The 17755-nt window shown below is 39.4% G+C and overlaps 2 protein-coding genes and 1 long non-coding RNA gene across 3 annotated transcripts; all 3 read left to right on the top strand.

Annotated features, from left to right (window-relative positions):
- Positions 1–390: 390 nt before the first annotated feature.
- On the top strand, positions 391–4493 carry LOC146574662 (uncharacterized). The gene is made up of 4 exons (XR_014892486.1): positions 391–688; positions 2518–2624; positions 2726–2837; positions 2967–4493. It is a non-coding gene; the product is annotated as an uncharacterized LOC146574662 (long non-coding RNA).
- Positions 4494–4619: 126 nt separating this feature from the next.
- LOC146574661 (protein FAM3C) lies at positions 4620–10265 on the top strand. The gene is made up of 8 exons (XM_085274512.1): positions 4620–6728; positions 6811–6909; positions 7160–7283; positions 7382–7440; positions 8660–8710; positions 8827–8911; positions 8993–9119; positions 9253–10265. Exons 1-8 carry the CDS (start codon positions 6716–6718, stop codon positions 9343–9345), a joined length of 651 nt encoding a protein of 216 aa, XP_085130638.1. The 5' UTR covers positions 4620–6715; the 3' UTR covers positions 9346–10265.
- Positions 10266–10685: 420 nt separating this feature from the next.
- LOC146574660 (protein FAM107B) lies at positions 10686–17726 on the top strand. Its single transcript, XM_085274506.1, has 5 exons — positions 10686–11025; positions 12394–12445; positions 12694–12880; positions 12969–13128; positions 17251–17726. Exons 1-5 carry the CDS (start codon positions 11002–11004, stop codon positions 17353–17355), a joined length of 528 nt encoding a protein of 175 aa, XP_085130632.1. The 5' UTR covers positions 10686–11001; the 3' UTR covers positions 17356–17726.
- The last annotated feature ends 29 nt before the right edge of the window (positions 17727–17755 follow it).

Below are 17755 nucleotides of genomic sequence, written 5' to 3'. Positions count from 1 at the left end.
CTGGGAAATGCTTTATTATTTGTAGAAATTCAGGAAACAATAGCAGAGTGACAAATGTTCAATTTCACAATGTATTGTTTCCAATTAACAGTTACAAGCTGCCAAAACAAGACCTTGGACAGAGAAAAATCAACATTTCTGAATTTTAATGCGCTTATGACTCACAAAACTGGTCCCAGGAACTGTGTGACAGCCTCGAAAAGGCACTGAATGTTACATAAGGAACTGTCTCGCATTTCAAGCATGATCTCAGTGCTTTATATAGTACAGGACCCAATAAAAAACATGCCAAAGGATCATTAGTTAAAACTGACTTCCTCTCTAAAGTAATCAGACACATACGTCACCACTTGTAAGTACTATCACACTTTAAGAGCGGATCGTTTGCAGCAAAAACGACAGGTCTGAAAATAAGTTTTAAATAGGCCATCGGAAGGTCACGTGACACATAACTTTATGTCACATGGTGTGCTTTAACAGGGGCGGGGAAACAGGTGAAAAAAGCAGAAGCAGGAAGTAAACAGCTGTAGATCTTACGACTATACTCGGACCAAAAAAAAACAACAACGTTTAAATGCTTTTAAATCGCTTCAGTTTGGATCCTTGCAGGCTATAATGTTCACAGTTCGAGGCTGCATAATGAAAATAAGTTAGCCGGGCTTTAAAGGTAACAAGGATGTCTGAACAGGTATGTAAGGCCGCATGAGTAATGAGATCCGATAAACTCGAGGTAAAAGTTAAATTAGTTTACAAACACGGTCCCTAATTTATGGCGATGTAACCATTTATACCCATAGTGCAGTGGACTTACTTTAATTTAGATGGAGATTAAGTTTTCGTATCTCTGGTCTCAGCTTGTTGACTTGTAGTGAAATAGCCTGAAGCACTTCTTGGAAGTCTAAAAGCACAAGCTGATATATGACTGAGACTGATGCATTTTGGAGGAACAGTACTCCATTTCCTAAAGCATATTTATACCCCTCTGAATTCACTCAGTGTTACTGTGCACCTCGTCATCTTTGTGTTGCAGACGTTGCTGTTTTTCAAATTTATCTGGAACCACAGATGGGTTAGGGTTCCTGTTCCAGTGTGTGTGTATTACTGCATATCTACACATGCGTTTTATTATGTAGACATTGCCAGTACTGACTTGAACCCCATTTTTGCCTTCACCGCTGCTTTAATTCTTTGTTGCATAGATTCAACAAAGAGCTGGAACCGTTCCTCAGAGATTGTAGTTCTTATTGAAAAGATATAATCACAGAGTTGCTGCACATCTATGATTCATCCTATTCTACCACATCCCAAAGATGCTTGTTGGATTGTGATCTGGTCACTGTCATGAATTTGAGATAATTTGAGCTTTGTGACATGTTGCATTATCCTGCTGGAAGCAGCCATAAGAACATTGGTACACTTTAGTCATAAAGGAAGGGGCATGGTCAGCAACAACTGTGCCGAGAAAGTATCCCCCACATCATTACAACAGCACCGCCACCAGCCTGAACCGTTGATGCAAGGCGGGATGGAGCCGTGCTTTCATGTTTACATCAAATACTGATCTGAATGTTGCTGCAGAAATCAAGACTCATCAGAGCAGGCATTATTTTTCAGATCTCCTATTGTTCATTTTTGGGTAACCTGTGAAAATTGTAGCTTCGGTTTCCTGTTCTTAGCTGACAGGAGTGGTACCTGGCTCTTCTGCATAACGTAACAAGTGGTTATTTGAGTTACTGCTGCCTTTCTAATAGCTCGAAGCAGTCTGGCCATTCTCCTCTGACCTCTGGCATCAACAAGACATTTTCTCCCAGAGAACTGCCACTCACTGGATATGTTCTCTTTTTCAGACCATTTTCTGTAAACTCTAGAGATGGTGTAGGAAAATCCCAGTAGGTGAAGTTTGTGAAATACTCAGACCGGCCCATCTGGCACCAACAACCACGCCACATTCAAAGTCTCTTAAATCATCTTCTCTGTTCTAATGCTTAGTTTGCACTTCAATACCTTTATCATGTCTCCATGTGTAAATGCTGCCAGTAGTAAACAAAAGAGAAAAAATGAGCTTCATAACCATCAAACCCCACCCATCTCTGTTTGGTTGATTGTGATTGTGATTTTGTTTGGCACCACCAAACAAAATTGTTCGTGTTCAATGTCACATTTTGGTCACGCTCCATCTGAATTATTGCTACAGAGATTAATTTTGTCATACTTTGTTCCAAATCATGTAATGGACAGGCCCGACTTAAAGATATTATAGTGATCTGCAGTACGATGTGACGAAATGTCATCCGGATTGCATCAGTTTCTCCTCTTGGCCAGAGACTTGCAGCCCTGCTGCTGAGCTTTTGGGATGTACCCCACCACTATGATTTATAATGCACCGCTGTTCAGCTGTCATATCTCCTGCTGTATTTCCTTTTTATCTTTGCCACACTTCATGAACTGAGCTGTTAGGTTTATGGGCTCTTTAACTACCCCACTGTTAGATCTTATTGGATTCATTTGTCTTTTTAGGCCGGGTTAAGGCTTCACCCCGGGATTATTGCATCAGTGATCTTGGTGTCTGCGGTGGCGGTAGCTGCTGCCGTATTGATCATCCGAAAATACTGCTTCCCAGTCAAGTAATGAAAATTTATTAATGAGCCTTAACGTGTTTATTTTAAACACTTAGATTGCAGTAAAAACAACTCACCCTGGTTTTGCCACATAACTTTCTTATCAGTGAGGCAACTTACAGATACTCAGTGCTGAGACAGATGGAGGAGGGGCATTCAGCAGCGGCAGAGGAGGATGGCGACAGGAGGTCGCGCACAGTGGGAGAGGATTCAGACGAGGTCAGTGCATCGTGGCTTCTCTGATTGTAGCTTTCGCTGTCATCTCTCTTCCAGTACAAGCCAGCACCACTGTATCCTTCCTAATCACATCACAAGTCAATTTCAACTTCCTTTTCTCTCCCCTTACAGGATCTTTTGGAATAAATCTCCAACTGGGAAGCTGCTGGACTGACTGCAATGGAGTTTATTCTATAAACTGTGTGGTGTACGAATGAAATGGAGGATTGTTTTCGTAGCGGGGATAAAAAGTGAGCCAAGAATGTGAAAACCAAAAATATACAATTACAGATAAAATAAGTGAGGAAATAGTATTCCATATTTGCAGTTATATCTTAAACTGTAATTCTGAGATTAAATGTGATTTCTATTTGTGCAGCTTCATACTCTTAGATGTGAAATAATGACCTTCATTTGAATCATCACTGACATTTTCTTTTCTTTTTTTTCCCTTTTTTACACATAACACATGACATTTGATGTCTTTGGCTACTACCCAACCCTCTGATGGGTGGAGGTTGTTCCCGCAGGCACAGCTCAGGGCTTAAAAAAGGTGTTCTTTTTTTCCAGCATAAAACTCATTTAATCCTTATTTCTCACAATCAATATTCTGCTAAAATATGCTACAATAAAACAACCAACAAAACATTCAGTGTTAGCTGTGGTAGATAAGAGTCGTAATGAATTGTCAACAAAATTGAATGTGTTATTTGGCGATACGGTCAGTGTATTAAAGCAGCAATTCATGCAGCCTTTTTAAATTATTCTTTTATTTTGGAAAGCCTGATAACTACTGAGCTATCTGCACATCTTTCAGCTGCATTTATTTTGTTGTTGTTTTTTGGACGAATGGAGCTCTGAGACCTATGCGTTTGATAAGACTTGTGGGTATGTGATTTGGATGCTAATGCTGCTGATCATATGGAGAGTCAACACTCCACTATTTACTCCATTATTTCCACTATTTAACTTTAAATTTAAATTTATACCTTAAATATAAAATCTAAAGCGGAACATTATTTCCTGTATTATTTACTGGCAGTGCAATAAATGTCAGTGGGACATTGAAAGGGCAGACGCACTCACATTCGCTCAATGTTTGTCTGTCTGCCACAGAACATGTAAATGTGCAATGCTATGAATTAAGCGGTTGTTACAAAGTCGCACATGGAGATGTGATGTTTCGCACACCCCAAATGATGTGCAAAGGTAGTCAAAATAGGACTTCAGCTGTCTGCCAGTTGGGCAGTTTCCCTTTGAAAGGATTTGCTGTTTCATCGTTCCACTTAAAGGCAATTTGCAGTTTAGTCCACTGGGTCTTTAATGTAGCGCTGGGCTGAATGATGTACCCTGATCTCTCTGACAGCCATACTTGTCACAGATAGAAAAAAAGCCACTTACCTGGTTGGGAGCTGCAAGTGAACATTCTGACGTGAACGTCAGTGTCACAGCTCAAACTAACGACTGGTTCATTTTAGGTTATTCGTGTGATCAACAAATCAGACACCGAGACCCGATTCTTGTGTTTTCCAATCATCTTTTGCTGTGTAGTTACTGATGTTGATGTGGATCAGTATTTATAAAACCTACTGTATCTTTTTATTTATTTTGTGGACATCTGGGATCTAAATCTGCTGGTTATTAAACATATTAATCATGTGGACTGGTTAAGTGTGCTCTGTATGTACTTATTTTCCCCCCAGTTTGTTACCTTGATGATTTGTGTCCTTATATAAAGGGAATGTTTTATTAAATGTAGCTCTGGAATAAAAAATCCAGGAGCTATGGAGTCAAATGTTGAAAAATATTGCCGGCGTTCATTTGATTGCTGTCTGCAGAATGTCGATAATCATACAAAAGGAAAGCGATTCCCTCACTGTGTGCTTTGTGTTACCGCTGATCAGTAAACGGCAGTACACAAATACCACCTGCTGGTCACCTTTAGTAATACACCATCGTCACCTGAAATTGGTGTGAACATAATGTGAAATCCTTGATACTAAATAGTTTTGTGCTTTGTTTGTAATTCTTCAGCCTTTCAAGGTTTTAAACAATCTTAAAAGTTCTGATAGGAATTCAGTTGGTGAGTTCAAACAAAGCAGAAACACAACAGCACTCTTCAACATCCCAGGCTCCTTGTGTGATACCTTCTGTCTTATTCAAGGGTGTTAAGGCAAGACGATTTTAATCCAAAAGCCATGCTTTGTACAAGGGAGTCAAAATCCATTTATTGGAGTTTAGTTGATGATTCTGTGGTAAAATCATGTAAAGTTAAGTAGTAAATCTGTTAAACTTCATTTGGCTACAAATATGGAAAAATAATTGGTAATTTTTCAGCTCAACAAGTCTGTTTGGTTGTTTTGCTGAATCTGTAGAAGTGCTTCACACTGTTGTCATAAGAAGAAAACGAAACACAAATTTAGAAGAAAAGAGTACATCCCTTCATACTGTTTTGAGGAATTTATGCCGGGAAGATCTGATGCTGATGCTGTCCTGGAGGAAAACAACACCTTTGCAACATTTTAGATAAATTGGTACAATAGCTTGATGAGGGGGAAACAGCTCAAGCAGAAAAGAGCTCAACAAAATAAAACAAAATTGAGTAGCTAGAAAAAAAACTAAAGGCAATAAAATAAAATGGCTCGATGAGTGTAAGAGCTCAATAAAATTAAACAAAAAATAAAAACAGATCACTACGTGTAATAGGAAATAAACGGCGAGATAAAAGTGTAGCAAACAGTGCAGTTTGAAATAAAGCCCATAAAATGAGACTATAGTATTATCTCCATGATAGATGTGCCGGTTGTTGTTATTGGACGAGGTTGTAAAGATCTGTATCCATCCACGTGGCAGCAGAGCGAAATCAGTCTGTTAGAGAAAATGATCATTGTGTTCATCTGTGCGCTCGATTTGCCAGAATATGATACAAGGAGATGCTGTTTTTGTTTACGAGCTCTCCAGGCAGGAAAGGCTTGAGCTCAGCTACTGCTGAAGGATCAGCAGGGCAGATGCTTTGTGACAGACAGGCTTGACCTCCTCCTTGGGGATTACCACGTCTTTCACCATCTAAATGTGACTAATGGCTTATTCCTGTGCCAACAACGCGTTTGTCTTAAATGCCTTAAAAAACACCAGCTCTATTGCCCTGTCGTTGTGTTTTTTATTCTAGATAATTGACTTCTCGTTCTCCGCCGTGGTCAGCTTTCCAGGTTTTGTGAGTTACTTTCCCATTTGATTCTGCTATGTTTCTTTTCAGCAACGCTGTCTTTGCCCTTTCCCATAGTTATTTTTTAGTTCTGAGTAAAATCTTTTGATTGTTTTTTCTTTTCTAGTTTCTAGCATGTTTTTTTTCTTCTGGGTATGAGCTGCTTTATGCCGATCCTTCCACACATCATATGGGTTTTTACCCAAATTTACATACAAATGGAAAACTCTGACAGCTGGTACAATGATTCTTTAAATCCCTTTTTCTCTTACTCATCCCATTTGAAATATGAGGCTTTTGGGCCATCCTCAGTGTCTTTTCTCTCTCTAGGTTTCAGAGGCTCGTTTATACACCTGCAACACACAATCGGCTGTTTGCAAGCCTTGTTGTTGACTACAAATAGTATCTGTTACTTGTGGACACCTTCCTTTGTTTGACATTGTGAAAAGGAGAAACTTAATCATCTAGTTTTCAGTAGCTATATACATGTATCACAGAAAGAAGGGTTTTCCCCACAAGTGATGGGTTATAGGAATTATCAGGATGCGTTTTCACAGATGAGATGACACCAAAGCTCTGCTAGCATGTCTTTCTTTTCTCAGTTCTTCGGGTGAGTTTGAAAGGTCTCAACTCTTCCCCTCAGGACTGAAAAAAAAAGCTCTGATCTGTTGCAGATATGAAATATCGAGGTAAGCTTTTCCTTCATTTCGCAACAGCTGCTTTTAGTTGTGTGACTGCAGATTTGATCTACTATCTTTTTACTGTTGACAGCTGTTTTGCCCCTTGCTGCTGTAATTATTGTCCTCCTAATCACATGGGGAATATCCATCAATTCATCCGTAGCACAGGAGAGAGAAAGGAATACTCTCGGTGAGCTGTTTTGCTTATTAAATCCGGAGCTACAGCTTTTTAGTGACAGTTTATGCCTGCTGTCTCCACCATACTGTCTCATTTCTTTCAACTTAGGGTTTTATAACGCAGATCAAGTCAAAGCGAATCTCAAACAATGTCTTTTTAGCAACATTGTACAAAGTATTTATTTCTCACATGTCATTATCTGAGTTTAAATATGGTAAAATCACAGTATTCCTGCTGTAAAATCTTTTCTGTGCCTTTTTAGCTCCACCTACGTCTGTGCCAAAGTGCAGCCTCTCAAGAGTGTGTCCACCCAACCATATTGCTTTACGTATCAGGAGCGGTGCCGCTGATATTGTCGGGCCAACAGTCTGTTTTGATGGCAAAATGTATGTATTCATTTGGTAACACCTGAATTAACAGAGTACTTTAAAAAAAAAAAAACAAGATTCTGCAGTGAAACTGAACCCTGTCAGTGCTTCAACAGCATAATGAGTCATGCACTGAATAACGTGGGACCAGGGCTAAACATTGCAGTGATAAATGGTGAGTATAATACTCAGACCTCTCATAAACATGCATAAACATTGAAAAAATGAACTGGTAAAATAGTCTTTTAAAGATTCGTAATAACCAATAATAGTAGCTTAATAATAATATTAATAATAATACCATAATTCTAACTTGGAAATAGCTGGTCTGGAGTCTTAGTGTTTTTATGTGCCATGCAAAAGTCTTGCACATTCTCTTATTTCTTTATATCTTCCAGCGAATCAAACATTCTTTAAACTTTTAAGTGCTCTTGAGCAATAGTTTTCCAGGATTTCTGAAGATTTTTCAAAGTTTATCATTTATCAACAGTCTAGACTTTGTACCTGAGCATTTTCAGAGGAATGTTTGTTTGTTAAGCACCGACCTATGATTCATTCAAGCATAAAAAAAGGCACCTAACATAACAGACAACTTAGCGAGGAAACAATTTTAAATGATAACTTTGGGGACTTTGTTACTAGCAGCCTGTTGCAAAAAAATCAGTCAATAATGAAAAAACACCCACAAAAAAACCTGTATTTTTGCATCTGCAAAGTCATTAGCAAAACACTATTAGTAGAAACTGTGGCATATCTTGGCATAGTGTGCAGCGTGTGCTTTAAGGGTTTTTGGACAAGTGGAGGAGAAAGGAAGAAAGAGATTTTATAAGAGATAAAAATCTGACACAGGACCTGATAGATGCATCTACGCCTTCATCAGACAGATCTGAATGTGTGGCTGTGGAGATGAATCCAAATTTGAAATATGTGATTCAAATCATTGTCAGTAAGTACAGAGGAGGTCAGGAGAGAGGTACAATAGTGAATGCCAACAGCCATTTTTAAAACAAGACGGAGGCTCTGTTTTGATTTGGAGCTGCGTTTCGGTCAATGGCGTTGGAGAGATCATGTCAAGATTTGTGGAATTCTTAACCCAGAAAAAAAGCGATCTACTGCGCAATACTGTCTGAAAAGTGTCCCACAGTGACAATGATCCCAAACACACTGGCGATACATAAAAAGCATACCTGGATAGAAAAACACTATCAGTCATGGACTGGCCATCTGTTTTTTTTTCACAGAACTCAACACATCACTGCATCTATTTCCATTCTTCCTTGCAAAATAGGAAGAATTGCATTGTGACTCTAGATTTTGTGCAGAACTGCATGCATAATATTCTTCTGTCTGTTATTATTATAATTATTTTGATCAATGCAATTTTTTAATCATAGGTGAAACTGGAGTTGTAGAAAAATCTGTCTGTCTTAACATGAAAACAGGAGGTAAGCGCTTTTCTTTCTTTAAATCTTCTAATCAAGTTTTTGATTTAATCTTGTAAGGGAGCTTTGACTTTCTTTTTTTTTTTTTTTTTTTTTTCAATTTTATACTCTGACAAAAGACCCAAAAGACATCCTTGCACACCTGAAGAAGATAAAACGTGGAATGATCGTTTTGGTGGCCTCCTTTGATGATGTCACACAAAAGTAAGTCCATATCTAAGTTATTCAACATTTAAAACAAATTTAATGTCACAAAATGTGACCCGCTCTACTACTTTGTGGCAGAATGACAAATGAAATGAGGGAGATATTCAGTGAAATGGGAAGCACTTTGATCAGGTCTGTGAAGCGCAGAGACAGCTGGGTGTTTGCTGGAAGAGCAGGCACAAAAATCAAAAGCCTCTTTGAGAAGGTTAGTGAACCTGTTAAGTGCAGTTTCATTTGTTCTATTTGTGTCAGAAAAAACCATCTATTTTAAAATCTGCTGCCTGGAAGGGGAAAAATGATAAAAACAACCGTTCTCTTCTCCTCTGTTCATCTGTCAGCAAGCTGTTAATGATGAAAAAAACAACATTTATGGAGGATGGCCAGAGATGGTGGAGGTGGGCGGCTGTTTCCCAAGAGTCTTCAGCGACTGACTGACTTACATAAACATTAATTAACATGAACTGTAAAAAGTGACTGCATTTTTTTTAATGGCAAAACATACCTGTCTATAATTTCAGCAAAAGCACATATTAATATTTTCCCTACATCACATGGTAGAGATCACCTGTGGATCATCGGCGAGGAAAGATGATTACGTGACTTTGAAGATGGCATGGTTGTTGGTCTATTTCAGAAACTGCTGATCTACTGGGATTTTCCCACACAACCATCTCTAGGGTTTCCAGAGAATGCTCCAAAAAAGAAAAATTATGAATGGCCAAACTGCTTTGAGGTGATAGGAGCTCAAATAACCATCCATTATAGTCAAGATATGCACAAAAATACACAGTGCATTGAATCCAGAAACAGATGGGCTGCAGCAGCAGAAGAAGACCACACCAGCTGCTGTCAACTAAGACCTGGAAACTGAAGCTGCAGTTTGCTTATGTAATACTATGCATGAGTATCAATTTCTGCTGAAACCTGCAGATGGGAGCGTGAGAATTTGACCTAAATAACATGAAAGCATGGGTCCATCCTGTCTTGTTTCAGTGGCTCAGGCTGCTGCTGGTGTAATGGTGTTTATTTTGTTGTCACACTTTGGGCTCCTTAAACACCACAGCCCACCTAAGAATTGTCGACCGTGTCCATCCCTTTATGACCGCGGTGCCTCCATCTTCTGATGGCTGCTTCCAGCAGAATAACGCACCATGTCACAAAGCTCAGAACTCACTGTCATGGTTTTTTGACCTTGACAGTAAGTTCACTGTACTATAATGGCCTGCCAGTCCAATCCTTCAAGGATTAGTATTTCTTCCCCCGTTGATATTCCTTGATATTTTTATCCTAATGAAAGCTCCAAGTATAATTTTAAATCATGCTTTTTATTTGTTCTTGTTTCTAATGTCTCTGTAAAGCACTTTGAATCACCTTGTTGTTGAATTGTGCTATACAAATAAACTTGCCTTGCCTATAGATTAGTGATTGTGGGCTGTATAGTAAATGTTCAAATAGTAGAAGTCAAGTTACTGAGTACTGTGCACATATCTCTTACTAATGGCCTTGAAACACTTTTGTTCCTTTACAACAAAGCTGCTTTACCACTAGACTAATTACTTTGGTCCAGTGGTTCAAAGCATACAGCGACGGCTCCTGTAAGGGGGTCACAAGTTTAAATGTGACAGATTAGAAAATGATTAATGGGACAGAGAAGAAGTAGTTCTGTTCTCTTGTAATTTTATAGACTTTTCCCCGAGCCTTGTGTGGTTAATTTAAAATCTTAAATCTTTTTAGCTAAATCCATCCAGCCATCCATTCATCCATTTAGCCGGCCTATGGCAGTGCTTTAAAATAAACAGTCCAATAAAATGCGTGTATACAAATTTACTTAAATACAGCACTTAATGAGTAGGTATAGAGTTAAATGTTTTGGCTTTTTTTGCTGAACACCTTTAGTCTGCTCAACAGGAGCTTTTCTCGGTAGAGGCTTCCCTCTGGTCCAAACACAGGGCACTTTCCTCCCTCTGTGGCATTCTTGGCTGCTGGAGCAGAGAGAGAGGGGGTAACCTCAAATTATTGCTGAAACCCCGTAAAGTGTGAACTAACGGAATCTGTGCAAGCACCAAATCTGGACTCACTCTGAAGACATGGGAGTCACTCATGGGAAGAAGGTAAGTTTGTCGTTATCGTCCTAATTTTCATTTAAAGTACTTTGGGAGCATCAGGAGGTGTGCGCGCGTGCATGTGTGTGTGTGTGTGTGTTTGTGTGTGTAAGTGGTATTTTCAGAATTCAAATGTTGTAAGTGACACAACCTGTCACTTACAATACTGTAAGTTATTTATATTTACCAAAGTATAACTTTACTGCTATCCTTAAATTGGTTTTCCTTTTGCTTTTAAAATAAAGTTCCGTCTGTAATACTCGATATATACTTTGCTATTACCTGGTTATAACTTTGTTTTGCTTAGTTATTACCTCGTCACTGTACTTTGGTATCATTGTGTTATTACTGAGCTTGACATGAAGTGCTCACAGCTTTTGTCCTACAGTACCATTTTTCCTGTGGCAGATTTTTCTCTTACTGACATCTCTCGTTTTTGTTACCCATTGCTCAAAGGCAGTGAATGCTTAAACAAATATTGGTTTTTATATCCAACTGAAAAAATGCACTCTGAAAAATGCACTCTGAGAAGCTGCCCTTGGAGACTGTTTATCCTGTCATGTCCTATTAATTCTTCTCCCTACAATATCCACTGTGTGAGCTTTACAAAACAAGACCCCCCCCCCCCCCCGAAAAAAACAGTGGCTAGCAGCAATTTGTCATTAAAATGTATTCATTCCTCATCTAGATTCCCTCTCATTCTGACAATTTACTGTCATCTTGTATTTTTTCCATTTATTTGGATATTGTTGCTGGAATTTGATCACATTGAGCATTCAAATTCTTTTTTTTTTTTGCCTGTTTAAATGTAGCTCAAATGTCACTATGGCAAGCTGGAAAGCTCCGAAGTAGCAGACAGTTTTCAAACAAAAAAGGTTTTATGCTACCATGCATGCTTTTCCTGCATATTTATGAAATACTTCAGTAAGCAACAAAAACAGTTCAGAGCTGAAAGAACTGTTTATTCAGCTGTCCAGACTGATTCACAGAGGATAATGATTCTTGTCCCAGCTATTAATTCTGCTTAAATTCCAGCAAGCAAATAACTCAGTGGGAATTAACTGTGTTTTGTTTGATCCTGTCATTAATGAGGTGGCAGCCTTCCACCTCAACAGTAAGGGTTCTCGCTTCACTGGACATGTGTAAGGAGCTGACACTTCATTTGTCTGTCAGCATCATAATGCAGCTTTGTGTTTGTGCTATTTCCAATAAGATGCAGTGTTGACTCGACTTGGAGATTTCTATTTGTTTCCTTTTCTCTGTGCTGCTTTTATTTTTGCATGTACGTATCTATAAAACAGCAATATTTGTCTGGGGGATGTTGGTATCTCTAGGATGTATTATTTCCTTTCCCCCCCCACCTTTTTCTGTTGACAGAGAGATCTTCAGCATTTTCCAGGTAGAGATGAGACACAGTTTCATTTGTATGGTGAGGAAATATCAGAGTGATGTTGTATATCCTGTCTAGTTGAAATACTGTTGTAATATATAGATTATAAATTTGTTGTTTTAACAGTAAAACATTTTTACCTCATTAAAGCTTGTTGTAAATGTGTCTGGCAAACCTTAGAGTGAGTTTGGTATGTAAAACTGAATCTTACAAATCTGAGGCAGAATTCCACCCAGAAATCATCTTGATAGGAAAACATATTTATGTAAACTGTTTGTTCCCTTTAGCCTCCATGATGCAGACTCATCAAACCAAACTTGAAGGCCGATTTTCAGAGCTTCAGGCTTTTCCATCCCAAATGCAGAGTGAGGAGGAGAGCAGTAATCTAACCAGACCCCTAAAAGCTACTAGTGCGATAACTGCCCTGGAGAGCCACCGGGAGCTGCATAAGGAACTGCAGATGACCCACAAGAGGTTGGGCAGAGAGATTAAAGGTCAGAAATGCTCATACTCCAGTGTCATTGCGTGCATAAACCATTAAGTGTGTCTGTGTGCCTGAAAGGAAGAGAGTGTCTCAAGAAGGAAAGACTGAACTCCAGCGAGTTCTGGAAAAAAGGAAATGGGAACAAAGATTGAAAGCGAGCAGGGATCAAGAGGAGGCAAAGAAGAAGACATCAGAGCTACACCAAGAGCTGCTGAAAAGACAACAGAGGCTTGAAAATGTGAGCACAGGACACACAGCATTTTTTCTTTTATACATTTACTCATGAATATTCTTGTTACACATACACACACACAAGCATGTCTGCTTTGCTATCCTCGTGGGGACATCCCATTGACATAATGCTCTCCCTAGCTGCCACTTACCCTAACCCTAACCATCAAAAATGAATGCCTAAACCTAACCCTTAGCCTAAAGCTAAACATAACCTAATTGTAACCCTGACACTAAAACCACATTTTGAGTCTCAAAAATGGCTTCAACCTTGTGAGGACAGCCACTTTTGTCCTCACGTTACTGTTGGTCCCCACAACTATGGCAACACTCCAATTTTTGGTCCTCACAAAGATGTCTAAACAGGTACTCTCAGGCGCACCTGTAGGTGTGCTGAGAGAAAATGGAAAAAGGACAAGCTGCACATTTCTTTTAATATCCTCAGAGACTCTCTTTCAACCTATCAGAAAGCCGTTAAAGAGGCCAAGTCCTCCTACATATCAAACCTGGTTAGCAGTAGTGTCCATAAACCTCAGACTCTGTTTCGTGTTTTAAATTCCATTGTAAATCCTTACACATCCACCAGCCTCACACCTTCTGCCACCCTCTGTAATGACTTTCTAAAGTTCTTTGTAAACAAGATTTCCTCCCTGCAGTCTGTCATTCCATCTTCACCTTCCAATCCCTGTGTTTTGTCTTTGTGCCATTCTGCCTTTAATCAGTTCGAACCAATCTCTCTCTCTCAGCTGCATGAAATAGTCTGCAAGGTTAAGACTACCAACTGTTCCACCGATGCTATCCCCTCTCGGCTTCTGAAGCAGGTTCTGGACTCAGTCGGACCTTTCCTTCTGGTCCTGATCAATGCCTGCCTCAGTTCTGGTTGTTTTCCAACACCCTTCAAGCACGCTGTTGTTCAACCTCTCCTTAAAAAGCCTAATCTAGAGCCATCCCTACTCTCTAACTATAGGCCCATTTCCAACCTCCCTTTTCTGTCTAAAGTACTGGAACGAGCCGCCCTCACGCAGCTCCAGCTATTTCTTGACAATAACAATCTCTATGAGAAGTTCCAGTCTGGTTTTAGAGCTCGGCATAGCACAGAAACCGCCCTTCTGAGAGTTTTTAATGATTTGCTTTTAACTGTTGACTCTGGTTGTGCTGCTGTCTTAGTAACCCTGGACCTGACAGCAGCCTTCGACACTGTTGATCACAACATACTGCTATCCCGCCTTCAACATTGTGTCGGTTTAAAGGGCACTGTCTTAAAGTTTTTCCAGTCCTATTTGAATAATAGGAGTTTTTCTGTTCACCTTGGTGAACTGTCATCTCCCAGAGCTCCTTTAACCTGTGGCGTACCTCAGGGGTCCATACTAGGCCCCCTGTTGTTTATTCTGTACTTGCTCCCTCTGGGCGATGTGCTCCGTAAACATAATGTGTCCTTCCACATCTTTGCCGATGATATTCAGATCTACCTCCCTCTGAGGTTGAACTGCAATGTTTCTTTGCAGCCGCTACTCTCCTGCTTGTCTGACATTAAGACTTGGATGACTCTTAACTTCTTACACCTTAATGAAAGCAAAACTGAAGTCATTGTGTTTGGGCTTCCTAAAGATCCCAACTTCTCTCTTGACTTTTTGGGACCCCTAACCTCCGATTGCACTTCTTCCATTAAGAGTCTTGGTGTTATTTTTGACAATGCTTTTAAACTTGATAAACAAATCAGCTCTGTAGTTAAGGGATCTTTTTATCATTTGCGGATTTTAGCCAAAGTCAAGTCTTACCTTTGCAGGAACGATCTAGAAAGAGTGGTCCATGCTTTTATTACTTCACGGCTAGACTACTGCAATTCCCTCTATGCTGGCCTAGATCGTTCCTGTCTACATCGCCTTCAACTGGTGCAGAACGCTGCCGCTCGCCTGTTGACCGGTTCAAAAAAAAGAGACCACATCACTCCGGTTCTCTGCTCTCTCCACTGGCTCCCAGTTGCCTTTAGGATTGATTTTAAAATCTTATTGCTGGCTTTTAAGGTTTTAAATGGCACTGCACCTTCTTACCTGTCAGAACTCCTTAGAACTTATCGCCCCAGGAGATCTTTGAGGTCAGCCGACCTGATGCTTTTAGATGTTCCCAGGTATAAATTAAAGACAAAGGGAGAGAGGGCGTTTGCTGTGGCTGCACCCAGACTGTGGAACAGTTTACCTCCTCACGTCAGACTCTCCAAAAGCCTAGAAACTTTTAAAACCGCTCTTAAAACTCACCTCTTTTCATTGGCTTTTAGAAAGGTTTAATTTATTTGTTTTATATATTTTTATTTTATTTTTATCAGCGAGGTGTTATTACGAAATTGTGTTCTATTGTATTTTTATCTGTATTTACTGTACAGCACTTTGGTCAGCCTTGGTTGTTTTTAAATGTGCTCTATAAATAAACTTGACTTGACTTGACTACACATACACAGGTATATCACACTCACCAGCTACTTTGTTAGGTACACCTTCTTATTGCAGCTACTCAGTACATTTAGGCATGTAGATATCAAGACAACCTGATGACGTGCATCAGCACAGGGAAGAAGGCTGATTCAAGTGACGTTGAATGTGGTGTGGTGGGTGGTGCCAGGCAGAGTGGTCTGAGTATTTCAGAAACTGCTAATCTGCTCAGATGTTCTTGCACAACTCTAAGGTTTGCAGAGAATGAAAAAGAGAGGTCAGGGGAGAATGGGTGGACTGCTTCGAGCTTAGAGTGGGCAACAGTTACTCAAACAACCAAGGTATGGAGAAGAGCATAACTGAATGCATCAAACCTTGGAGCAGGTGGGCTTCAGCAGCAGAAGACCATGGTGGGTGCCACTCCTATCAAGCAAAGAACAGGAAACTGAGGCTACAATTTCCATGTACTCAACAGAAAATCTTGGTTTCTGCTACAACATTTTGGTCATAGGGTCAGATTTGGCATAAACAACATGATAGCAGGGATCCATCCTGCCTTGTATCAATGATTCAGCCCGCTGATGGTGGTGTAATGGAGTGCAGATGATTTTCTCGGCACACTTTGAGCATCATTTAAGCAACACAGACTATCTGAGTGCTGTTACTGACCATAATCATTCTTTTATGACCACAGTGTGCTCATCTTCTGATGCCCCAACAGGATAACATACCATGTCATGTCACTGTACTCAAATGACCTCCACAGTCACCATATCTCAGTCCAATATAGCACCTTTGGGATGTGGTGGAATGGAAAAAGTCATATCATGGATGTGACAAATCTGCAGCCACTGTGTGATGCTATCATGTCAATAGGAAGCCAAATCTCTGAGGAATGTTTACAGCACCTTGTTGAGTCTGTGCCATGATGGACTAAGGTAGTTCAGAAGGCAAAAGAGGGTCCAACCCAGTGCTAGCAAGGTGTACCTAACAATAATGTTTTCTGTAATCATGGAAATATAAAGAAACAGAACATTAAGTTGTTCTGCATACAGCCAGTTGAGGGCAGTCTAGTCCACTCTGGAGTCCAATAGCGCAACAAATCTGTTTCTCTGCTGGACAGTTTACCTTTGTTTAGCATTAGCTTCTAGCTACATGGCCTAACAGTGAATCAGTAATCACTGATGATTTCAAATATGTCATATCTATGCAATGTTATGCAATATAAATATCAATATGACCTTTTTTAAATATTTTGTCACAAATAAAAGATCCTGCAAAAGGTTTAAACAAAGGACTCAGTTGCAAAAGGAAAATAAGAAAAAAGAAATAGACACAGTGGGTGTATTATAGTCTTGGTGTTACAATAACAAGGCACTTTTAAATGTGTAAATGTAATTCTTTCAGCCAGAAGAGATGGAGGTTATTTTTCAGTACAGTTCATGAAATCTGTAAAATATATAGAATCTCTGCCTGTCAAATAAATGTAATTGTGTAAAGTCAACATACTGAGTAAAGGCTTCGCCTCTGAATTCTACTAAATTCATGCATAAGAAGGAAACAATGAGAGCACATACACTGTGTACATTATGTCTGCACTCAGTTAAATGTACTTAAGCTTAATTCCATGAATGTATTTAGGTAATTCACTACAGTTTATATGATTTGTGTCATTTCTAAGTTGTTTTCTCTTTTCTCCACAGCTGGAAAAAGATCAGAAAGTTAAACAAGAAGAACCAGAGTTCATCCAAGTCAAAGAGAGACTGAGGAAGACTGCAGTGCCCTGTACAAGGGCAAAAGAAGTGTGACCGTTTTATAACTACGTGTGTGTTTTGTATTCACAGTCGGTGCAATTGACTGTTGGGAATAACTGACCTGGTGAAGGATTCTTCTGCTATAAATAGAATAGATAGATAATACAGCTCAATGCTCATGATCGAGGCGACACCTTCTGGTCAAGTGGAGACACGTCATCACTGTGAATAGTGTCTTTTGTGTTTTTGTTTTTCTTCTCAATACTTTGGTTAAATGTGACTTAGAGCAAAACGTTCAGTAAAAAAAGAAAACTATAAAAAATTGTATTGTATACAGACATTGTTGATTCTTTTTTCTCCAGCAGCACAATTTATTAGGTGTTTATTTTGTCCATTTAATCCATAATAAAACATTTTTTACATGCTTTCTATCTACATTCTTACTGTGTGCAGA

This window comes from Mchenga conophoros, linkage group LG5 (genome assembly GCF_057382185.1).
Source record: "Mchenga conophoros isolate Kocher_MC1m ecotype Shallow Benthic linkage group LG5, M_conophoros_male_GT1.1, whole genome shotgun sequence".
Classification (NCBI taxonomy): Eukaryota; Metazoa; Chordata; class Actinopteri; order Cichliformes; family Cichlidae; genus Mchenga; species Mchenga conophoros.
This window is presented reverse-complemented; position numbering and strand designations above follow the sequence as displayed.

Excerpts from the sequence above, each read along its gene's own strand:
- LOC146574661 (XM_085274512.1), top strand. Across the intron at positions 6,910-7,159 it reads GAGAGAAAGGAATACTCTCG|CTCCACCTACGTCTGTGCCA; the intron begins GTGAGCTGTTTT and ends GTGCCTTTTTAG. Across the intron at positions 8,711-8,826 it reads TCTTAACATGAAAACAGGAG|ACCCAAAAGACATCCTTGCA; the intron begins GTAAGCGCTTTT and ends CTCTGACAAAAG.
- LOC146574660 (XM_085274506.1), top strand. The coding sequence starts at position 11,002 with ATGGGAGTCACTCATGGGAAGAAG. Across the intron at positions 11,026-12,393 it reads GAGTCACTCATGGGAAGAAG|AGAGATCTTCAGCATTTTCC; the intron begins GTAAGTTTGTCG and ends TTCTGTTGACAG. Across the intron at positions 13,129-17,250 it reads GACAACAGAGGCTTGAAAAT|CTGGAAAAAGATCAGAAAGT; the intron begins GTGAGCACAGGA and ends TTTTCTCCACAG.